At 42.7% G+C, this 25,352-nt stretch overlaps 1 protein-coding gene across 1 annotated transcript in view; it reads left to right on the plus strand.

Moving 5' to 3' along the window:
• Positions 1-19,538, plus strand: part of EEF1AKMT1 (EEF1A lysine methyltransferase 1) — a 45,051-nt gene extending 25,513 nt beyond the window's left edge. Inside the window, exons 3-5 of the mRNA XM_029602514.1 lie at positions 5,362-5,444; positions 7,813-8,093; positions 18,152-19,538. Coding sequence (XP_029458374.1) covers positions 5,362-5,444; positions 7,813-8,093; positions 18,152-18,291 — 504 coding nt within the window. The 3' untranslated portion in view covers positions 18,292-19,538. The remainder of the gene's footprint in view (positions 1-5,361; positions 5,445-7,812; positions 8,094-18,151) is intronic.
• Positions 19,539-25,352: the final 5,814 nt, after the last annotated feature.

Here is a 25,352-nt window from a genome sequence, read left to right on the forward strand (position 1 = left end):
GCCCAGTAGGGGCCAGACAAAGTTCTGGAAACTTTGATAGAAGTTTTCCATGATTGGGCTCCATCCTGATGATGTCACCCATATGTGAGGACTAACATCCTGCTGTCCTGTGAGAACACCTGTTACAGTTAAGCAACACTTGCTTTTTCTTGGCTGCCGCTGCACTCTGAGCAAAAGATTTCAACATATTATCAATAATGACACCTACACAATATAGCAGAAGGTCTAGTAGGAATGGTTTTTCTATTTACAGTTAGCACTAAGGGCCTTATTTTCCAATATCGCATTGGTAACGCATTAGGGGGCGTTACCAATGCAAATGAGGCTTCTTTCGTGCAGTGGGGAAACATCGCCATTCGCGAAAACATTAGCGCCGCACGCGATGTTTTCCCACTGCACGATGATTCTTTCAGTCTTTTATCGCGGTGCACGATAATTGCCGGTTTCTCAGCCTGTTTCAGGCTCAGAGAGAGAGAGAGAGAGAGAGAGAGAGAGAGAGAGAGAGAGAGAGAGAGAGAGAGAGAGAGAGAGAGAGAGAGAGAGAGAGAGAGACTGCCTTACTATAGTGCCTATGCCCTACATAGGTATTTTAACCCCTATAGGAGGGCCACCTACTAACTCGGGGTGGGGATTAGGTATGAGCGTCGGGGGTTGGGGGCCACTTTCGCATTCCACATGAGACCTACGGACAGAACAGTGGTCTCTAGTGCAGATTTGCTGGCTGTCGGAGTGAGGACGCTCACTCCAAGAAGTGGTTTGGGCAACGTTCTCTCTACCCTAGCTTGATGGACACTCTACCTGGGGCAACAACATGCTAGGTGGAGAGAATGTTGGCCAAATCTCCGCTTGGAGTGAGCGTCCTCACTCCGACAGCCAGCAAATCTGCACTAGAGACCACTGTTCAGTCCGTAGGTCTCATGTGGAATGCGAAAGTGGCCCCCAACCCCTGACGCTCATACCTAATCCCCACCCCGAGTTAGTAGGTGGCCCTCCTATAGGGGTTAAAATACCTATGTAGGGCATAGGCACTATAGTAAGGCGCTCGCTCTCTCTCTCTCTCTCTCTCTCTCTCTCTCTCTCTCTCTCTCTCTCTCTCTCTCTCTCTCTCTCTCTCTCTCTCCTCTCTCTCTCTCTCTCTCTCTCTCTCTCTCTCTCTCTCTCTCTCGTGGATGGCGGTAATCCTTTTCAGGCCTGTAACGCAGTCCATAACGCGAGGTTGGAGTTGTAGTTATTAGCCGCGATAGCAGCCGCGCTAACACTGCGGCTGTGTCGCCGCACACGATACACAGGTTCCCGCTTTACATATGCTCCGCCCCGACTCCGCCCCCTGAATACCAAATGACTAATTTGCATTCGCAAATCGCGTTAATTGCGAATTTATCGCACGCGGTAAAGTGCTTGGAAAATGAGGCCCTAAGATCTGTAAAAGTTTCAACACTCAGATGAAGTAAAAAAAAACAAAACTGAGGAGTAATCTAAGAAACCTTACAAATATTTATTTATTTAGTGACTTTTCTATACCGTCATTTAGAGCAATTCCTTCACAACGATTCACAAGAGGCACAAAATATAAAACAGTATAAATGAAATAAAAATTAGATCAGGTGCCAAACATCTCACTTAAAATACAATGTTACATAATTATCACAATAAATAACATACTAAAACGTCAAATATTCATATCCCTTACATCTGTAGACTATAAAATAAAATATCTAAAAATCTTAAAAGAACTACCATATCAAAATATAAAACCAGTAAAATAAAACCCATCTATAAATCTCTGGTCTCTGGAGCAAATGCCTGTGTAAACAGCCAGGTTACTCAAGAGTTGTTGAAAATTTAAGATTTATGGCCTGATTCATCGAAGTCTTTTTCCATGGACACAGAATGGGAGAAAAGACTTTGAGAATCAGGCCCATAATGTAAAAAATTACAGTCATGTGCTTGGGATATAAAAATGCAGGAGCACAGAACATGATGTGGGATGAGGTACTGGTATGTATCAAACAGGAATGAAGAGATCTGATGATCTCAAATTTGCTAGTGAGACAATGGGGTGGTGAAAACCAGAGGAGTGCTAGGGTGCATAGTTAGGGGTATTAGCAGAAAAAGGAAGTGATAAAACCTCTTTACAAGTCACTGACGAGACCTCTTTGGAGAACTGTGTTCACTTCTGGAGGCTGTATCGCCAAAAGGATATAGATAGAGGCAGTCTAGAGGAGAGCTACCAAAATAATGCAGAGTTTGCATCATAGGCCATACAAGATGAAAATTAATGATCTATATATATATGACACAGAGGGTGAGGATATGATTGAAATGTTCAAATACCTGAAAGGTATAAATAATGCACAAGAAACAGACCTTTTTCACAGTCAAAGTAAGATCTAGAGCATTAGATCATGGTGCAAGACTGAAATGAGATAGACTGAAGAGTAACATTAGGTAACATGTCTTCACAGTAAGGGCAGCGGATACATGGAACAGCCTTCCAATGGAGGTGGTGGAGGCAAAAGCAGTACTTGGAATTTGAGAAAGTATTAGACAAGCACAGAGGATCCTTAGTAGTGTGAAAGTAAGAGTAAAAATGGATATTAAAGGACTTTGCTCCCATTTTGTGTTGATGGGGAAAGTGCTTAGTATATAAGGTCCTAAGTCCAAAAAAAGGGCTAGGCATAACTTTACAACAAACAAACACCTCCACCAAACTAGAATTCTCCCTCTTTAAATCTGAACAACTTCAATTAGCCCTCATCTACGCCCCACCAGGAACCTTAGAATCAGACCCCTCTCCTTTGATTGAGCTTATAGCCAAACACATTAACGCCGACAAACCCGCAATAAAAAAACCCAACCTCTTCATCACACATTATCTACAAATCCCTTCTCAACACATACAGGAACGCCATCCTTAGAACCAAGAAAGATTTCTACGCAAAAAAAAATCCACAACTTCATTTTTGACTCAAAGGCACTTTTCTCCTACGTCTCCTCACTTACCAAACCATCTCCTCCCACTATCCCAGACCACCAAGCACCCAACAAAGCCAACGAACTCGCCAATTATTTTAAGACAAAAATCTTCAACCTTACCTATTCTCTCACAACCAACAGCCTCCCTCCAATACCCCACCTCATAACCCTGCCTCAACAAAACGCTAGTCTCGAGTCATTTGAGCCCACCTCTTCATTTGAGATAGAAAATACCCTCAAGAAACTCAAACCATCCTCCCACCCATCAGACCCATTACCGACAAACCTGCTCATCGCCATCCCGAACACCATCTCTAAACCAATTTCTGAAATTATTAACACATCTCTATCTCAAGGTTTAGTACCTAACCATTAAAATTGGCAATCCTCAAACCTCTGCTAAAAAACCAAACGCCTCTCCATCGGACCCAGCTAACTTCCGTCCAATCGCAAACTTACCTCTCATTGCCAAATTGATGGAAAAAACTGTCAACAAGCAACTGTCAGAATATCTGGAAGATCATAACATTCTATCTCCGGCTCAGTACGGCTTTCGCAAATCCCTAAACACCGAATCTCTCCTACTATCACTCACGGACACCATCCTCGTAAACCTGGAGAAAAAACAATCCTACCTGCTTGTTCTCTTAGATTTGTCCGCAGCTTTTGACACAGTAAAATACACAATACTTATAGACCAACTAGCCAACATAGGCATCAAAGGCTCAGCTCTCAGTTGGTTTCGGTCCTTCCTGAACAATAGGTTCTATAAAGTCAGGATAAACAACAAGGAATCTCATCCCATCCCTTCAAACCAAGGAGTCCCTCAAGGATCTTCACTTTCACCCACCCTCTTCAATATCTACATCCTCCCTCTCTGCCACCTACTCGCAAACCTTAAGCTCACCCATTACCTCTATGCGGATGACATACAAATCCTTATACCGATCACAGAATCCCTTCAAAAAACTATTACCTATTGGAATCACTGCCTTCAGCCAATTAAAGACCTACTCTCTAGTCTCAACTTAGTTTTGAATGCCAATAAAACGGAAATGCTCATCATCTCCCATGACCCCCCCACCATCTCATCAAGCTCCTCTCAATCTACAAACTCAAATATCTATTTCTCTCCTGAAGTCAGGGATCTAGGAGCTTGGCTAGACAACAATCTAAACCTAAAAAAGTTTAACACTACCACAAAGGACTGCTTTTACAAATTGCAAGTCCTCAGAAAGCTAAAACCCCTCCTTCACTTCAATGACTTCCGGCTAGTACTCCAATCCATCATACTATCTAAGCTAGATTACTGTAACTCCCTTCTACTCGGACTCCCCACAAATACTATCAAACCCTTACAGATGGTATAGAACGCTGCCGCCAAAATCCTCACAAACCTCCAACAAAAGAGAACATATCACTCCAATCCTCCGTAACCTTCACTGGCTTCCTATCAAACACAGGATCCTCTTCAAAGTTCTTACAATCGCTCACAAAGCGACTCACAAACTCGCGCCCATCATGGTTAAGCACACAACTTCAACCTCATACATCTTCCAGACCCATCAGAAGCGCTTACAAAGGCACATTGTATGCCCCGCCTGCAAAAACATTACTAAGGAAACGAGCATTATCTTCAGCAGGCCCCCACCAATGGAACTCACTCCTCCCTGATTTAAGACTTGAACCTAGTCATCAGGAGTTAAAAAAACCCCCTAAAAACCTGGCTCTTCCGCCAAGCCTTTCCAGACACTTAACGCCGCCTAGATGCTCGCATACTCGCGTACTATATATGCATTAGCCATTCACGTCAACCTGTCCCCTTGTTCCCTATTAAGATACTGTGCTTTATTGTATATACTGTGCTTTATTGTGTATATATACAGTATATATATATATACTGTGCTCTATTGTATATACTGTGTTTATATATATACTGTGCTTTATTGTGTATATATATATACTGTGCTCTATTGTATATACTGTGTTTATATATACTTTATACTTTACTTATTGTTTTATTTATTACTACTCTATGATACTGAGTTCAAACATTTCTTGTAACTATACTATTCTTTGTTCAACTTGTACTTTGTTCTATTGTTATATGTAAAGCCCCTTCCCTTTTTTGGGCATCTCACTGTTTTATGTAAACCGGAGTGATTTGTATTTCATATAAGAACCTCGGTATATAAAAATTAAAAATAAATAAATAAAGTAGAATCTGCAACAGGAAGGGAAAATGAGCAGAGTAGATGAGGCTTCTGCTCATTTGCTGTTATATTCTGTATTTTCTTCATAATAGATGTTTGATTATTTGTCACTAATCTAGTATTTTGATGCCTTCTTTTACCAGTAAATATGTTTACCATTTTTTCCCCTCAGCAATTAAGCCAGTTTTGGTATAGTGATGAGACGGCACTGTGTCTGGCCAAGGAAGCTATTGCAGCAGCTGGAAAAGGTGGCAGGTGACTGAGATTGAATTTTTTTTTTTTTTTTTTAGTATTCTTTTTATAGATTTCCTTTTTAACCATTAAAAGCCTACAAATGTAAGCGAGGTAAAATCACCCTTCTTACAGTGAAGACTGGTGTCCTGAAGTCAGAGGCTTTTTACATAGAAGGCTTTCTCAGTGTAGTTTGAGGTTGAGAAGTACCACAAAATAACTCCATTATGCATAAATATTTGAATTAAGCTATTTTTACATTTGCTTTTAAAATAGATGCAGATAAACAATAAAATAAAATGGCTATTTTCACAAACTAGGGAAGGTATTAAGTGAAATAATTATGCAGCTTCTAGCATATATATAAAAAAAAGTGTGTTTGCACTAGATTGGGTATGACAAAGCACTCTTATGTTGGCATCACAAGATCCTCATAGTGGTCTAGACCGAGGCTGGCCTGGGTAAAACAGCACAGAGTAGTATTAAAGGGTGTGAAAGGCACAATTATAGCACAGTGCAGGTTCACGAAGAAATTGCCAAATGCTTCCATCTGACATTTCCATATGTGAGCAGAAATCAGCATTTCTTTGTCTATCTTTCAGCCAACATTAAAAACACTTCAGTTTTGAGAACAGAAACTGGAGGTGCTGCACTAACAATCCCATTAAGATATGTGTAAAATAAAATGCAATAAGACATGAATACAGTGAAATTGCAGTGTTTAGCATCTGTATGGAAGGCCAAGCACAACTGACTTGAGGCTTTTTGCATCTACCTTAAGCTCTTCAGGCCGTTGGTGTGTAATGAGAGGAATATGTAGCCTCCGAGACCCCCATGCAATAGCCTCATATTCGACTCCAGTAAATTTGCCTTTGCTGATTTATTACTCCAGGTGGTGACCCATCATCTTACTTAATACCTTTTTTTGATTGGCAGTAGCATATGCTGACATTAGAAGTTGCATGTATCACAAATAAAGATTACTGAAATCTTCTCCTGCAGCAGCAGGGTGCACATTTCCTGCTGTTGCATAGCAAAATTGTTTGGCAAAGCGAATACCATTTTGAATTGCTTCTAGCAGTGATTCAACAGTCGTGTCTGCTCACTGGCTCCGTGGCAGGCTGAGCCACTGCACCAACGTGCACGTCTGTCTTTACAGCTCCTTCCTCACTAGCACAAGGAATCCTTCAGGTGGAAATGTGTACTCTTGCAGCCTTGCATGCTGGCTCTACTACTGCAAAGTGCAGAGTCATGCTAGCCTGGTAAAGGAACCGAGGCAGTTAAGAACTAGGCTAGAGGAGCCAGCAAGAGAGGAGAGAGGGCAGTGGAACAGCTCAGGATGGGGTGGGGAAGGGTGAAGTGGAGAGTGGACAGGCTGGGCTGAGATGGGCAGTGGAATGGGGCAGACTGGACCAGGGAGTGAAAAGAAATGAGCTGGGCTGGACCAGGATGGGGAGTGAAGCAGTCTGGACAGGGGTGTGGAGGAGCAGACTCTGCAGTAACTGCAGGATTAGCACTCAAGGCCACAGCCCTACTGGAGTGAGGGATTTGCTGGTGAAGGACGGAAAGGGAGGGAGGTAGTGAACATCATGAGGTAGGGAGGCAGTGAGACTGTGATGGGTAAGATGGAGGGAAGAGGGACAGGCTCTGGAGGAGAAAAAGATACAGAACATGGGAGGAGACTTAAAAGGTGAGAAAAATAAAGAGAAGAAAGAAGAAGTTACTGAGAGGACAAGAAGGTTGCAGAGGAAGGGGGAGAGGAAAGCAAAGATTGAGGATGGTGGAGGGAAGAAGATTATGGAGGATGGAGAGGCAGAGATTGTGTGGGATATAGGAGGGTTGGTTTGGGGAAGGAGGAAGGGATGACAAAACAGCAAATTAAGCACAAAACAAGTGTTAAGAGAAACCAGAATGAATGAAAAAAAACAAAATGGACAAAAAGGAGATGGAGAGGAGAAAAATGTCACACAAAAAGGTTAGAAAAAATCTTTAATCATTCTGCATTTTGTTAATGAATTTTGACTCACTGTTACCCAAAATTCTACAGTAGCTATGACTATTATTCAAACTGTTTGCAATAAAATATTCTCTGCGTAGCAGCTAGCAAGGCTTTGGCTTCTAGAATAGAAAACTACAGCTAGTAATAAATGCCTTTGATAATCTGGAATCGTTTTAGCCAATAAACAAATCTTTGTGCAAATGCAGCATCTTAGTCTTTAAGCTGTGTGTGCTTAACTGATCTAGTTCCTTCTTAATTTACAGGAACTGTATTTTTTGTGGCCAAAGCTATGAATATCTACTGTGGCAAATTCAGGAGTGTTTTGAGCTTTATATTTTGTAAGTACATAGCTGGCTGAGTGATTTCTGGGGTTTTTTTTTGTTTTGTTTGCAGGATTGCGTGTATCAGCGCTCCCAGTGTTTACCAGAAGCTAAAGGACCTAAACACCGAGAACTTGTTTGTACGCATCCTGGAGTATGATAGACGGTTTTCTGGGTACGGAGAAGAGTTTATTTTCTATGATTACAACCACCCTTTAAATTTGCCTGACATTCTGGAACCTCACAGCTTTGACGTGGTTCTGGCCGATCCACCCTATCTTTCTGATGAGTGTCTCAGGAAAATGTCAGAGACTATCAAATACCTGACGAAAGGAAAGATTTTACTGTGCACAGGTATGCTTATAGAGCTTTCATTAACGCTCACAGTGCTTGAGGATATGCTGGTTTTGGTGTGTCTTGGTTGGGGAGGGGGTCAGGAGGCAGAGGAAGGGAATTATCCTTGACTATCTGGTTAAAACTATTTGTAACACTTTGGGTGTAATGTATTAAAGGATTTTCCCCCTTTTTGTGTCAATGGGAAAATGCTTAGTAATCTGGCCCTTTGTTTTGTGATATCTAAGAGCAGAGCTGTGCTGAAGTTTATGAAAATCTCTCTTCTGTTAGTTAAGCTGTGCTCCTGGTAGCAGCAGGCTCTTCTACTTTGAAAGTTATATGTCTTCAGCCACTGAACCTTCAGCAAAAGGATGCTGCTTCTCGCTCACTAGTCTAGAAATATTTTGTGCACTGAAAGATTTTTTCTCTGTCCTGAAAACTTAAGAGGTGTACAAAAGCAATGGAGTTTTTATGTCAAAACAAAGGCCCTGTAACAATTGCTGTAGGAAAACAGAATGCAAGTTTTGCAAACACTCATTATTTTTGTAACTGGCTCATTTGTGACAATTTTCCAAGAGATTTCACTGCCACCGGGGCAGTAATTCCTGGGACAGAATGTACCTTGGTGCATTATGGGACAGTTTCTACTGCCTGCTCTAGACAAATGTACCATGGAGATCCAGGACAGATCCGGGACCAGGTGCGCTAAGTGGTTGCTCGCATTGGGAATGTGCGGGGAAAAAATGTCTGACTCTGCCTGCCCTGTGGGGTGGGTTCCAGTCTCTGCTATCTGTATTATTATTATTATTTAAATAACTGCACTCTCTGGCTTTTGGTCCCAGCTTAAAGTTGGAAAGAGCTTGTAATATGTTTTACATACGTTCCAGTGCTACTCCAAAATGTTATATAGAATGTAAACATATACAGAAGAGTAGTTCATGCTGGGTGAAAAACAGGCTGATAATTTACAAATAAGGCAACAGATTTTGTTTTTAGTTCTATTTTTTCCTTCTTCTAGCCCAGTCAGAACCAGTGCTGGGATGTAGGTGACATGACCCTTCATTCGCAACAACCCAAGGGGTTTTCCTCTATTTTAATGGCTCTGTCGTCTCACTCCAGAAAAAGTAACTGTATGAGAAAATCTAGGGGAAGTAGAAGAGCAGTGGGCAAAACTAAAAGGAGATATAAGGGCAACAAAGTAAATAAAGGAAAGAGGCCATTAGGATTTTCTAAACAGGTTGCTGAAAAGGAAAAGGGAGAAAAGGTTAGCGTTCATATAAACTACAAGAGATCACAGAAAGAGAATGACCTGTAACAATATCTGGAAAAGCGAAGAGAAGCTGAAAAAGGGTCAGGAATGTAAAGATACAAATAGAAAAAAAAATAGCAAATACAGTAAATGGGGTGGATCAAGAATTTTTTTAGATAGGAGAAAGTGCAGAGGCTGACGAGAAAAAAGTGAAATTGCTTAACAAATACTTCTGTTAAGTGTTCACTGTGGAAGGGCCAGAAACAGGAACACATTAAAATGAAAACAGGATTGAAAAAAAAGTACATCTCAAATTAATTTTCAGATAAGTGTATTCATGAGGAGATAACTAAACTTTGAGGGATCCATTTTCAGCCGCTATGCCAGGTAAACATATCTGGCTTACTAGTAGGATATATTCAATGGCGCAATCTAACAAGCTAACTTTAGGACAGCCCTATGACCCGATCAGAGTTAGCTGCATAGATTAAGTGGTTAACTCTGAATATTGGAGTTAGATGTATAACTTTTGCAGCTAACTCTGCGCTTTCCAGAAATGTCTCCGACCCACCCCAATTTATGCGGCTACATTCTAGCCATTTTGCTATTTAGACGGATAACTTTTCAGTTATCCATCTAAATGGCTTTTGAATATCGATCTCTAAGTAGATAAAATGATGGGGCCAGATGGGATACATCCAAGGGTTTTAATGGAACAGAGAATTTCTGGCAGTTCCCACTGGCTGACTTTTTCAATGCTTCTTTAGAGTCAGGAGTAGTTCCGGGGGACTGAAGTCAGGCAGATGTAGTTCTTTTTCACAAAAGTGGAAGTAAAGAGGCGGCTGGGAGCTACAGGCCAGTTAGTCTGTCCTCTGAGGTGAGCAAATTAATGGAATCTCTGCTAAAACAGAGGATAGGGTAGTTTTTGGAATCCTATAGATTACAAGATCCTAGGCAGCATGGCTTTACCAGAGGTAGATCTCAGATGAATCTGATCAATTTCTTTGAGTGAGTGACCAGAGAGTTGGATTGGGGAGAGCACTAGATGGATTTCAGTAAAGCCTTGGACACAGTTTTGGATTTCAGTAAAGCCTTGGAATTTCAGTAAAGCCTTGGAATTTCAGTAAAGCCTTGGACACAGTTCCTCCTAGGCGACCATAAATAAATTGAGCCCTTGATATGGGCTGTAAAGTGACTGGGTCAGAAACTGGTCGAGTGGAAGGTGTCAAAAGGTAGTGATAAATGGAGTTCACTCCAAAGAAAGGGACATTACCAGTAGTGTGCCACAGGGACATTCTTTGGAACAGTTTTTTTTTTCAACATTTTCATGAGCAATGTTAAGGAAAGATTATCCGGAAAGGTTTGTCTTTTTGCTGATGATACCAAAATTTGCAACAGGGTAGACAGCCAGGAAGGTGTGGAAAACATGAGAAGGGATCTAGACGATGTTTGAGGTATGGTGTGGGATCTAGCAGCTAAAATTTAATGCTTAAAAAATGCATAGTTCTGCATTTAGGATGCAAAATCCCAAGGGGGGGATGAAATTCTTCTAAGCACACAAGAAGAGCAGGATCTGGGGATGATCATATCTGATCTTAAGGTGGAAAAGGTGACAGAAAAAGCCAGGAAGATATTTGGCTACATATGGAGAGGAATGGTCAGCAGAAAAATGAGGTGATATTGCCCCTGAATAAGTCCCTGGTGAGACCTCATTTGGAATACTGTGTACAATTCTGGAGACCGCACCTTCAAAAGGATATAAACAGGATGGAGTCAGTCCAGAGGGTGGCTACTAAAATGGTCAGAGGTCTTTGTTCTAAAGTACCGGTATATGGAGATTGACTTAAAGATCTAAATATGTATACCTTTTGAGAAAAGGCAGGATAGGGGAGATATGATTTGTCATTTAAATACCTCCAAGGTTTCCATGCAGAGGAGGTGAGCCTTTTTCAGCGGAAAAGAAGCTCTATGACGGGGGTCATGGGATGAGGGTGAAAGGAGGTAGATTCAGGAATCGTCCAAGGAAATATTTCTTTGCAGAAAGGGTAGTGGATATATGGCACAGTCTCCCCATGGAGTGGTGGAGGCAAGGATAAATATCTGAATACAGGAAAGCATGGAATAAACACAGAGGATCTCTGAGAGAGTGGTAAAAATCAGAAAACTGAATAGTTAGTGTGGCTGGGCAGATTAGATAGGCCATAATGGGCTTTTTCTGTCATCATGTTTCTATGACCTTTGGACATCGGCCTTAATAATTACCTGATTCCTTCCTTCCAAGGGCTGGGAATGCTGCCTCTACAGCATCCCCAGCCAACCTGGAGTATGGAAAACCTGATCCGAGAATCAAACTAGGGAATGTACACATGGAAGCGTACAGCAATTTTTTTAAAGCATTATTTTCTTAGAATTCAGACCGGTTAATCCACACCAGTGGGTTATGCACCTCTACCAGCAGATGGAGACTGTGTGACGATCCGTCGTCCATTCCCGCCTCAGAGGGAGCTGGGGGAGTCATGGCAGCTTGGCGGGTTGAGTAGTCTTTTTGGCTAGGCCCTGCTCTCAGGCTTTGCTTATGCGCCACATGGTAGGCCACAGCGATGTTTGCACACTTTTCTGTGCACAAGTCTGCCATGAAACACTGTTGGTTTGTGCTTGAGCGCCCTGGTGTGCGCCTAGGTGTGGGTGCTCAGGCAAGTGCCTGCCTGGACCGCGTGTTGTGTACTTATAAGTTTTGGACCCTTAATGGACAGGCCTGGTTTTTGGCCACCTTGTCCATGCTTGCTTGGGCAGGCGCACAGCTGGGCGCACAGTGGTCACTTTGCGAACGTGCTGCTAATGGGCGTTTACTTTTGTGCTGTTTGCCATATTCAGGGATCTCAGCATGGCATTTCCCCCCCACCTCCCCCCACTAACTTGCCTCAGCGCTACTTGGACGCTCAGGGAGAGTTTTCTCCGGCTGTTTTTGTTGAGTCCACCCTTCCCAGCATGAACACCTAATACTAAATAGTTCAAGAAAAACTTAAAAACGTATCTTTTCACACTAGCCTTTGACAATGCAGTATAGTATTGGTTTATGGTCATCTGCTACATATACATGAGGTGTGATCTTGTAATTGTTTCTTCTTTTTTTGATGGTGTGATGATGTTGTTGTCTTATGAACTGAATTTTATTTCTGTTAATGCTTCATGTTGTCTTTTATTTTATGCATGTAACCTTGAAAACTGCCTTGATCAAGTGTCCTTGTGGAGTGTGGTATATAAAACCTTTTAAATAAATAAATAAATGATGCGGGAATGGGTCTGGAGGGGAGCTTGTTAGAGGTATCACCTGGTTTTGGGGCTCCCCTAACTGGATAGTCAGCGGGGGAAGGCTTTTCGGTGAGTAAAGGATTGATGCCGCTGGTTTTAGTATGGGCCATGGAGGTGTTCACGCGATTTTCTATGCTCAGGTCCACCATGAAACGCAGGTTTTTTTCTCAGTCGCCAACATAGTAGGCCTAAGAGCTCAGGATCGCAGTCTGCGAATCTCCGCTCGCCTGGTGCTGCAAGTAAGCATCGGAGTGTGTCTACTCCTGCTGTAGGTCATGCTGATAGGGACCCTGGTGGCACAGATAGTGAAAGCAGCCCTTACTCCCTGGAGGATGGGAAATTCCTCTGGGGTTGGAACTGTATGGCACAATGTTGCATTTCTTCATAAAGATGGGTTGCCAGGAAACATTATGGATTATAATCAAGAATTGCTTGATCTTGAATGGGGTGCCTCAGATGCTATTTTTACAGGGGGACGAACTTCTGAATCCAGCAGAGAGAGAAAGCTGTTGCGCTTTCTGAAAGTGGATGTGCAAGTGTGTGCCGTCACTAAGCAGGCGACTATCCCTGTGGAAGGGTGAGTGGCTTGAAGGAGGCATAGGATAGGAGAATTGAGGCTCTTTAAGCAGGCCTCGAGACGGTGGCAATGAATTGCAGATGACCTCTTGTGTTCCCTGGTGGTTCGCTCTTGCTTGCTTTCTCTCAGGAAGTCGACGAGACTGGTTTGAATTCAGGGCAGTGCCCTACAGCCTCACCACCCTGGATGAGCCGATCTTGTCTGATCTTGGAAGCTAAGCAGGGTTGAGTGTCAGCTATGGCTGACGAATTGGTGTCGAGACAATACAAAGCCTACTCTTATGAAATAGCCTTTTAAGGACCATTCTGGTTTGGGAGTGAGGGAAAAAAATGGCCAATAAATAGGGTAAGTACCAGGTTCTTCAGTTTGCAGAGGATTAAAAGTAGGCACCATGCTCTTTCGGCACGATACGTCGTGCTAAAGGTTTTCAAATGTTTTCAACCCTACAGAGGAGTGACTTTTCTTGGGGCTCAACATTTGGATAGGTCTTAGTCCTTCGTCCCAGGCAGCCCAGACGGGGCGTGGGCTTGAATGGCGGTGCCCCCTCAAACCCCTCAATGAGGGTGTGCTGACCCACTCCTGTGAACAGTAGGTAGGGGATCTCCTGTCTCTCCTTTTTATCAGAGATGGATCGAGATCATGTCAGACCAGTGAAGTCTGGAGGTGATGAGAGATGGCTGTGTTCTGTAGTTTCTCAGTGTTCCTTAGGATGTTTTCATGGTGTCTCCCTGCAGCTCTCCCCAGAAGAGATAGACAGTGGAGTGTAGGTTGTCAGGACTTCTCAGCCTGCGGGCTGTGATCCCAGTGCCCATGTCTCAAGATAATTCAGGCCGATATTCCAATTGATTCATTGTACCCGAAACGGGTACAATGCCCTTTTCGGGTACATCCTGGATCTCAAGAGAGTCAACCGGCTTTTGCAAGTGATTCATTCCTGCATGAAAACCTTACACTCGCTGATAATGGCAGTACAGTCGGGGGAATTTCTTAAGTTTCTGGATTGTCAGAGGCATATCTGCATATTCCTACTTGACTAGAGCATCAACGGTTTTCTGCGTTTCGCTGTTTTGGGCGACATTGTCACTTTTTGAGCACTAACCTTTGGATTGGACACCATGCCTAGAACCTTCTTTAATGTCAGAGTGCTGGTAGCAGAGGTATTGAGAAAGGATGGCATTCTGATCCACCTGTACTTCGACGATTGGCTAATTTGGACCAAGAGCTATGAAAGAATTTTCAGGCCCCACACAAGGTGATCTCCTTGCTGCAGACACTAGGTTGGGTGGTGAACTTGGCCAAAAGCAATCTACAGCCATCCCAGACACTGGAGTATCTAGGTGTTCGTTTTTGACATGAAGCAAGACAGGTGTCCCTGCCGGGGGTCTGTATTCAGAACTGATGGCACAGGTGCGACTATTGACAGAAACGGTATGTCTGGCGGTGTAGTTTATCTACAGGTACGCGGGTTGATGGCAGCCATCCGAGAGGTGGTTCCATGGGCAAGGGCGCTTTGTGTCCTCTTTAGTGCACACTGCTTATGCATTGGAGGCCTGAGTCTCAGAACTCCTTGATACGATTTCAGTTACCAGTAGAGATCTGCATCCGCCTGCAGTGGTGGTTGCAGACACATCATATAATGAGGGGCATTCCCCTACAAACACCGGACTGGATACTACACATAGTGGATATGAACCTCCAGGGTTGGGAAGCTTACTGTCAGGAATTGAAAGCGTAGTGGAATTCAGAGGAGTACCTCTGAAACACTAATCGGCTGGAAACTCGTGCTGTTTGGTTGTCATGCTTGTGATTCCTCGATCTCTTGCAGGATCAAGTGGTCCGAATAATGTCAGACAATGCGACAACAGTGGCTTACATCGATTGACAGAGAGAAACCAAGAGCTAGCAAGTGTCACAGGAAATAACCCAACTCATGGAATGGGCAAAAGTACATCTTCAGGGGATCTGAGCATCACACATTGCAGGAGAAGACAATGTAAGAGCCGACTTTCTCAGCAGACAGTATCTGGATCCAGGAGAAAATGGAACAGTGCCGTGAAGTGTTCTAGCTCAGTTGAGACCTCCCGTTTCTAGGCTTGCTGGTGACATCAGACAATGCGAAGGTTCCTCATTTCCTCAGTCCCAGGAGAGATCTGAAGTATTCGGGCATTGGTGCCCTCGTGCAGGAGTGACTGGAAGGCATAAGAACATAAGAAAATGCCATACTGGGTCAGACCAAGGGTCCATCAAGCCCAGCATCCTGTTTCCAACAGTGGCCAATCCAGGCCATAAGAACCTGGCAAGTACCCAAAAACTAAGTCTATTCCATGTAACCATTGCTAATGGCAGTGGCTATTCTCTAAGTGAACTTAATAGCAGGTAATGGACTTCTCCTCCAAGAACTTATCCAATCCTTTTTTAAACACAGCTATACTAACTGCACTAACCACATTCTCTGGCAACAAATTCCAGAGTTTAATTGTGCGTTGAGTAAAAAATAACTTTCTCCGATTAGTTTTAAATGTGCCCCATGCTAACTTCATGGAGTGCCCCCTAGTCTTTCTACTATCCGAAAGAGTAAATAACCGATTCACATCTACCCGTTCTAGACCTCTCATGATTTTAAACACCTCTATCATATCCCCCCTCAGTCGTCTCTTCTCCAAGCTGAAAAGTCCTAACCTCTTTAGTCTTTCCTCATAGGGGAGTTGTTCCATTCCCCTTATCATTTTGGTAGCTCTTCTCTGTACCTTCTCCATCGCAATTATATCTTTTTTGAGATGCGGCGACCAGAATTGTACACAGTATTCATGGTGCGGTTTCACCATGGAGCGATACAGAGGCATTATGACATTTTCCGTTTTATTCACCATTCCTTTTCTAATAATTCCCAACATTCTGTTTGCTTTTTTGACTGCCGCAGCACACTGTACCGACGATTTCAATGTGTTATCCACTATGATACCTAGATCTCTTTCTTGGGTTGTAGCACCTAATATGGAACCCAACATTTTGTAATTATAGCATGGGTTATTTTTCCCTATATGCATCACCTTGCACTTATCCACATTAAATTTCATCTGCCATCTGTAAGCTTCTATATGCCTTTTCCCCGTGGCCAATGTTGGGCAGAATGATTCGGAGTTGGTGCATCTAGTGGCGCCAGATTGGCCAAGGAGGCTATGGTATGCAGATCTGCGAAGACATCTGGTGGAGTATCCTCTCCAATTACCGGTCCACAGGGATCTGCTATGGCAGGGGCCTATTATTCTCAAAAATCCAACTTGAATTTTGTCTTACAATGTGGCCCTTGAGAAAGCTCGTTGCAGAAGCAAGGGCGATGTTTTCCACCTTGTTTCGAGCATGAAAGTTATTCACTTCCTTAGCCTATGTTCACGTTTGGCAAATGTTTTGGGCTTGGTGTGAAGAACGAGGAGTTCATCCTCCGGTTAAAATCCCGCTCAGTTTGACTTTTTGCAGGATGGATTGTGTAAGGTACAGCTGACTGCTCTGGCCTATTTCCGAGGTAATGTGAATGGTGAGCCCTTGTCGGTCCATCCGATTGTGGCACAGCCTTGAAAGGGATGAAGCATCTTCGTGCCCCTTGCAGTTGCCAGTGTCCATGTGGAGTCTTCATCTGGTTCTGGAATTCTGGTGGATCCCACCTTTCGACCACAGCATAGCCTCTTCCTCAGGTTACTTACTAAAGGACTGTGTTCTGTGCATAGATTTTCTGAACTGTGAGCTCTGACTTGCCGGGAACTGCCTCTGCAAGTGTTTCCAGGAGCTGTCCAGATGCAAATTGTTCCGTCTTTTGGCCAATAGTGCTCTTGAATTGTCACTAGAATCAATCAATCAATCCCTGCTGACTCTGGGCAGGGGGGGAGAGGTGGAGGAATATCGCCTATTATGGACCATGGGTGTCAAGTGGCATATCTTGAGGTATGGGAAGTTTCTAAACCTCTCAGGAAGATGGACCAGCTGTTTATACTCCACAGTAGGGGTAAACAGGGTGAACTGGTGTCATGGACTTCGATAGCCTGCTGGATTAAGAAAGTTATCACTGTCGCATATGAGGATGCTGAGCAGCTGTTTCCTAGTCAGGTTAGCGCTCGTTCCACTAGGACTCAGGCAAAGTCATGGGCAGAAATTACATGGTTATCTCCCACCGAGATTTCCTGAGCTGCAACGTTTTGTTTTTTTTCTTACACAACTTCCAGGCATTATCGCCTGGATGTGCAAGCCCGGGACAAGACAGCCTTCACGTGTGCGGTGTTGATCGGACCGTGGGCAGCCTCCCACACTGTTCGGGTGTAGCTTTGGTACGTCCCGCTGGTGTGGATTAACCTGTCTGAATGCTAAGAAAGGAGAAATTACTATTTACCTGATAATTTCTTTTTCTATAATGAGGTCAGGTTACTCCACCTTCCCACCCTTGGCTGCTGGATGGTGGTGCTATAGTCCTCCTGATTGGCTGCATTTCTGGGGATTACTGGTGTCGGATCCAATCCCTAGATTAGTAATATTACACTCCTTGGCTGACCTCAATGTTTTTCTGTTAAATGAGTGTTTGAATGGTTGTCTTAATGGTTATGATCATGTATTCTTTATTTTTCCACAGTTGACCTTTTTTGCAGAGAATACTGGTGGGCTGATGCCAGTGTAGGGGTGTACATACCACGATGTCAGCTCTGCTCCATCTTCATCTGCTGGTAGAGATGCATAACCCACTGGTGTGGATCAACCTGCCCTCATTAAAGACAAGGAAATTATCAGATAAGTAGTAATTCTTTATCTTTAAAAAAAAAAAAATTCTAATTCAAGCAGTACTACGAATCCTAGATGTACACACTTGTCTATTCTTTTTCCAGTGTTTAAAGTGCGAAACTTGCTGTTACACTAGTGTCCTCTGTATAAATGATGTGTCTTCTCTTCTCATTTTAGGTGCGGTTATGGAAGATCAAGCAGAAAAGCTTCTTGGTCTAAAGATGTGCAAGTTTATTCCGAAACATGCAAGAAATTTAGCAAATGAATTCCGCTGTTATGTAAATTATGAATCTGGGCTTGATACTGAGTATTCATAAGAACATTCCATTAAAAATCCATCAGGTTCATATTCAAAGGTGTTTGTCCGGCTAAGTTGAGGCTTAGCGGGGCAAACCTTAGGGTGTTAACATTTTTGCCAGTCTGAATGTCCTTGGCTAACTGATTAGCCGGGTAAACTTTATCCGCATAACTTAGGATGTTCCGGGGAAGGCCAAACCTATCTGGATAAGTTAGCCAGAAAATACTGGATACGTTTCAGACATCCTCGGAGCAATCTTAAAGTCATCTAGGTACATTTGCCCTGATCACTTAAACCGTAACCAGCTGCATTCAGCATATGCCTGTTTAAATAAAAATGTTTAAAAGAGCAGGCAAGCAGAGTAATCCCATAAGCCCTTCCCACCCAGAACCACCACCAGAATAAGCCAAACAAACTTTGGGGCTTAGCTGTCGCAGCAACACTGAATGCAGCCGACTTCAGGTGCTTAGTGGGGTGGTGGGAGGGCTGTCTGCTTTTCAGAAAGAGGGGGCCTGGAGCCTAGTTTGAATCAAAATATCGCTGCAGGGGGAGGCTTTCTGGCCACAATGGCCTGCTACTTTGGGAGGTTGGGTGGGAGACATTGTTTTACTTAGTGTGGGGGTTGGGGGATTGCTCTGCTTGACCTGATCTCTTATTTATTTTTTATGTTTACTTAATCTGCTATAGGCTGAACATAAGCCAGTTAAGGTTCAAGTTATCCGGAGAGATGTACTCAGATAACGTCAAACCTAATCAGCTATATTTAGGGTTAGAGTTATCCGGATAAACTTACTCTGATGACTTTAGCCAAGTAGTTTCAACTGGATCCATGTCCCGCTGCATACCCTGAGCAACTTGACACCCTCTGGCCTACAGAATATGGCGCTTGATGGGGGACTCTTCTTGGATCAAGCACACTTATAGTTTCTGTAAGAGTTGTGTGCTTTTGTTGGCCCTGCAAGAAACATTTTTAGGGTGCTGTGTGTATCCCAGGTTCCTGGCGCTGAATGTAAAGTCTCTTCAATAATATTTAGTGTTTTCTAAATGATGAGTTTTTGGTTTTCAGTTATACAGAATTGCCATAACCCTATAAATCAAAATGTCTTAAATAAAGTTGGGAGAAAGACCACTTAACTGCTGTCCCATATGGAAAGCACAGAACCCCAGCCCTACTCAGTGAGAGAATGCTGGACAGTAATATAGAGTTTGGTCTCGTAGTTTTTTCTCATAGGGTTAGATGGTACAATAAAATTTTCTTTCTTCTGATACAGTGGTCTTTTTACTAATATCAATGTCTTTCTGTTCAGTTTCTTTTTATGATTGTTTTTCTTTTGTGGATCTCTACTTTTGTGGAGTACACTAAATCGTTATACACAGCAATAGCTGCATGTTTCCATTCACTTTTCTAAATGCAACGGACCTCCAAAATTCTTTAGTTGGCAACTAGGTCAATCAGTGATCTGATTTTTGTGGTCAGTGGAAATGTGAGTGCCAGCCCAGGCCAGTTATGCACAGACATAAACCTTTAAGCTCAACAAGGAAATCTTGGACCTACAGTTATTTAGAGCAGTCATGGTTTCAAATCTCTGCATTTTTAGTACTTTTCAATACATGGCGGAAAAGCACTTATACAGTGATTCAGTCTTTCTGGGGGCAGGCATGATGACTTTCCTTTGAGTGAACCAATTAGGGTTAAAAGTGGGAGGCTGGCTAACCATTTATTATTTATTTAATTAGATTTAAGAGTTGCCTCTTTTCTACATTAGCTCTACGCGATGTACTAAAAATATAAACTAAGCACACAAATCTATATCAAACAAAATAGTATTTTATGGTGGTGATTGTTGAAAATAAAAACCCTACATAAAAATAAGGTACAGTCTAGTGAGCCTGAAAGTGATCACAGACCCCTGATCAATTACTAAAACTAATCAATTACAAACCCATCATGGGAAAGCCACTGAAAAAAAAAAAGTCTTGCTGCCTTTCTTGATGGTTCTCAACTCCTTTGGGATTGAATTCCATAATGGACCTAAAGGAAAAGGCCCTTTTTTTTTGTTTGCAGCTGTATTTCATATCCAACAGTGCGGGGAAGGCTAAAACATTTTAGCCAAGAGCAGGGTCTTACAGTTTATACACGTCTAACTTACCTCTCAAGTATTTAGGCCCTATCTTGTGCACAACTCTATGGATCAATGAAAGAATTTTAAAAGAAATTCTAAAAATCAGAGAGAGCGGAAATAGAAAGAGAAGCTTGGTACCAACCTTGATTTTCACAATAAGTCTAAAATTTGGGAGCCAGCTCATAATGTTTCCATGTGTTGTATGATTAAGCAAATTCATGATTTGTCACTTGCATCAAACTTACACATCTCCATGTTTCTTTTCTAAAATCGGCCCTCATGCTATCTAGGAGAGGCTGTAGTTGGACCAACACACACACACACACACACACACACACACACACACACTTACAGTTATGTGCTGGGTCTGCACTTTGATACAACAGTTCTGATTCATGGTCCAAGCTGAATGCTTGCCTTGTATTTGTTCACTTGTACTGTTCTCACTTCTATTTGCTTGTTACTGGGCCTATAATATTGGGCCATTACACTATAAAAAAAAGCTTCACCATTGCCCATGCCTAAGACTTGGCCCCATGGATAGACCAATAGCATAGACAAGTGCTTGAGATGTCCAGCATTGAACGCCTATCCTATATATTAAATAGGGAGCCTGGAAAATATTATTTGTTATTAGTTAAAATTTGTAACCTATCATTAAAATCATCCATTGTACATGAAGACTGGAGGGTGGCTAATGTAACCCTAATATTTAAAAAGGGCTCCAGGGGCAATCTGGGAAACTATAGACCAGTGAGCCTGACTTCAGTGCTGCGCTGCCCCCGACAGGCACCCCAACACGCCCCCCCAAGCAAAGCCCCGGGAATTACGCACGTCCCGGGGCTTTGCGCGCGCCGGCGGCATATGCAAAATAGGAGCGCCGGCGCTTTTAAAATCTACCCCTTAGGGAATAGCCACTGCTATTAATTGCATCAGTAGCATGGGATCTTCTTGGTGTTTGGGTATTTGTCAGGCTATTGTGGCCTGGTTTGGACTCTGTTGGAAACAGGATGCTGGCCTTGATGGACCCTTGGTCTGACCCAGCATGGCAATTTCTTATGTTCTTATTGTGGTATTACTTGTTGGTTTTTATCATCTGTCCTGTTGATTTCTATTGTAAAATGTTTTCTTCTTTTTTGTTTTGTTCTTATTAGAAATTAGACCCTGGTCTTAAAGCAGGGCTTTCCAAACCTGTCCTAGGGACCGGAGAGCCACTCAAATTTTCAGGATATTCCCAATAAATACATGACATAAATTTGCATGCACTAGAGTGCTGTAATCCGCTATCGAGAACGTGGTACTATTTCTTTAAAAGTGGCATTTGCTATAAGAAAATGCAGCCATTATACTGAAATGAAAACCTTTTTTCACATTTTTTTATAAGCTAGAGTAAAATGGCAGAGATTAAGCTAGATTTCTCCTTTTTTGGCGTGAAGGGAAAAGAAAATAAAGGTGAAAAAACATTTCCCACAAACTATAATGGGACCTATGGAGCTGTGGCAAGAGACATTCTGGAGATATTCCAGTTCATGGCAGGAATTAATATATTTAGGTTTGAGGGTTCTGGGAAGTTAATAATTGCAACATAAGCAGATAGATGAATAACCCTTTGTGAGACAGTTTGTGGGCTGAGCAGAGGGTATTTTTAAAGCATCTGTGGCAGCTCTACCTCTTGCACACACCCAATAACATTTTTACAGATGCAATAAATATCTTTTTTTTAAAGAGGCCTGGTCCAGAGGAGTCATTCAGTGATTCTCAAGGACCACACAGCCAATCTGGTTTTCAGGAACGCCTCAATTAATATAGATGAGATATGTTTGTATGCACTGCTTCAATGTATGCAAATTACAACTGGCTAAAAGACAGGAAACGGAGAGTAGGATTAAATGGACAATTTTCTCAGTGGAAGGGAGTGGGCAGTGGAGTGTCTCAGGGATCTGTATTGGGACCCGTACTTTTCAATATATTTATAAATGATGTGGAAAGAAATATGACGAGTGAGGTAATCAAATTTACAGATGATACAAAATTGATCAGAGTAGTTAAATCACAAGCAGATTGTGATACATTACAGGAAGACCTTCTGAGACTGGAAGATTGGGCATCCAAATGGCAGATGAAATTTAATGTGGATAGGTGCAAGGTGTTGCATACATAAAGGGAAAAATAACCCTTGCTGTAGTTACACGATGTTAGGTTCCATATTAGGAGCTACCACCCAGGAAAAAGATCTAGGCATCATTTATTTATTTATTTATTTTGCATTTTTATATACAGACATTCTTGTATCAGATACAAATCATACCGGTTTACATTAAAAACAGAGTATGCAGGAAAATAGGTTTCCTAAGTCAAATACATTGAACATATTTAATAAACAAAGGATTACTAAACACTATGAAAAAGGTTAATTAACAAAGGAAAACTTAAGGGAATTAAAATCATAGTGGATAACACATTGAAATCATTGGTTCAGTGTGCTGTGGTGGTCAAAAAAGCAAACAGAATGTTGGGAATTATTAGGGAATGGTGAATAAAACGGAAAATGTCATAATGCCTCTGTATCGCTCCATGGTGAGCCCGCACCTTTAATACTGTGTACAATTCTGGTCGCCGCATCTCAAAAAAGATATAGTTGCGATGGAGAAGGTACAGAGAAGGGCGACCAAAATGATAAAGGGAATGGAACAGCTCCCCTATCAGGAAAGACTAAAGAGGTTAGGACTTTTCAGCTTGGAGAAGAGACGGCTGAGGGGGGATATGATAGAGGTGTTTAAAATCATGAGAGGTCTAGAATGGGTAGATGTGAATCAGTTATTTACTCTTTCGGATAATAGAAAGACTAGGGGGCACTCCATGACGTTAGCATGTGGCACATTTAAAACTAATCGGAGAAAGTTCTTTTTTACTCAACGCACAATTAAACTCTGGAATTTGTTGCCAGAGGATGTGGTTAGTGCAGTTAGTATAGCTGTGTTTAAAAAAGGATTGGATAAGTTCTTTGAGGAGAAGTCCATTACCTGCTATTAATTAAGTTGACTTAGAAAATAGCCACTGCTATTGCTAGCAACAGTAACATGGAATAGACTGAGTTTTTGGGTACTTGCCAGGTTCTTATGGCCTGGATTGGCCATTGTTGGAAACAGGATGCTGGGCTTCATGGACCCTTGGTCTGACCCAGTATGGCATGTTCTTATGTTCACTTTCAATGCATATCCAGCATAGCTCTCTGCCTCAACGGCAGGGGAGAAAGACTGATACATCACTTTCAATGCATATCCAGCGTAACTCTCTGCTTCAACGGCAGGGGAGAAAGACTGATTCTTCACTTTCAATGCATGTCCAGCATAGCTCTCTGCTTCAACGGCAGGGGAAAAAGACTGATTCTTCACTTTCAATGCATATCCAGCATAGCTCTCTCCTTCAACGGCAGGGGAGAAAGACTGATACTTCACTTTCAATGCATATCCAGCATAGCACTCTGCTTCAACGGCAGGGGAAAAAGACTCACATATCCAGCATAGCTCTCTGCCTCAACGGCAGGGGAGAAAGACTGATACATCACTTTCAATGCATATCCAGCGTAACTCTCTGCTTCAATGGCAGGGGAGAAAGACTGATACATCACTTTCAATGCATATCCAGTGTAGTTCTCTGCTTCAATGGCAAGGGAGAAAGACTGATACATCACTTTCAATGCATATCCAGCATAGCTCTCTGCTTCAACGGCAGGGGAAAAAGACTCGCATATCCAGCATAGCACTCTGCTTCAACGGCAGGGGAAAAAGACTCACATATCCAGCATAGCTCTATAAAAATTTTTTAAAAAGGTCTTGATTGCACAAATCTTCACACTTTTTGACTCATTGGAAGTCCCCTTTGCAGCAATTTATTTATTTAAGAACATAAGAACTTGCTATACTGGGTCAGACTGAGGGGCGGATTTTAAAAGGGTTACGCGCTTAACCCCGAATACCCACTCCTGCACGTGCCAAGCCTATTTTGCATAGGCCCAGCGATGAGCGCAAGCCCCGGGATGCGCGTATGTCCCGGGGCTTGCAAAAAAGGGGCGGGGCGGGACCGAGGCCTCCGGCACAGTGCCGGCGCACACAACCTACATCTGCCCGGAGGCAGGTGCAACTTATTTAACAAAGGTCGGGGGGGGGGGGGGGGGTGTTTAGATAGGGCTGGGGGGCGAGTTAGGGAGGGGACGGTGGGGGGGGGGGAGGAAGGAAAGTTCTCTCCGAGGCCGCTCCAATTTCAGAGCGGCCTCGGAGGAAACGGGGAAAGCCATCGGGGCTCCCCTAGGACTCGGCGCGCGCAAGCTTTCAAAACTCTAAATACTTGGCAACAGGAGTTTTTGATAATAAAAGCTGTATCCATTTAAAACTCCAGAAGGTATTCCATTTACTATGTGGACTTTAAGACATCACCATGTTTTCTTGTGCTCTACCCTGTGTTTAATTTTTTACCATGGAAAGGTTGAGGCAGCTTTATTCACTTAGAGATTCAATGAAACATACAATTTGGCCAGGGATGCCTAAAATGTTTGCTTACAAACCACTGACATATTGGCGAGGTTCTTCAAGCATTGATTGACACCTCACGACATACAAGGCCCAGAGGTTTCATAGTGGGGTGTTAATGGACATGTAATTCAGGCTCATTGCTACCCTTGCTGTGGTTAATCTGGCCAATGAGCACTGCAGATATTTAGAAGCTTGACCATGAACAGCAGTTTTAGTGTTTTGGGGGGGGGGGGCCAAGCTCCACATCCTGACTAATCTCAAATGTAGGGGTTGTTCTGGCCTACATTAAACATTCATGTTTTAATATCCAGATAGCTAAACCTTCTTCCCAATCAGACTCGCAGAAAGATTCTGTATTTCTGAAATTGTTTATTGTACAAGTAATCGGTTACTTACAATTGTTGCACTTCAGAAGTAATGCCCCC

This window comes from Rhinatrema bivittatum, chromosome 5 (genome assembly GCF_901001135.1).
Source record: "Rhinatrema bivittatum chromosome 5, aRhiBiv1.1, whole genome shotgun sequence".
NCBI classification, from domain to species: domain Eukaryota; kingdom Metazoa; phylum Chordata; class Amphibia; order Gymnophiona; family Rhinatrematidae; genus Rhinatrema; species Rhinatrema bivittatum.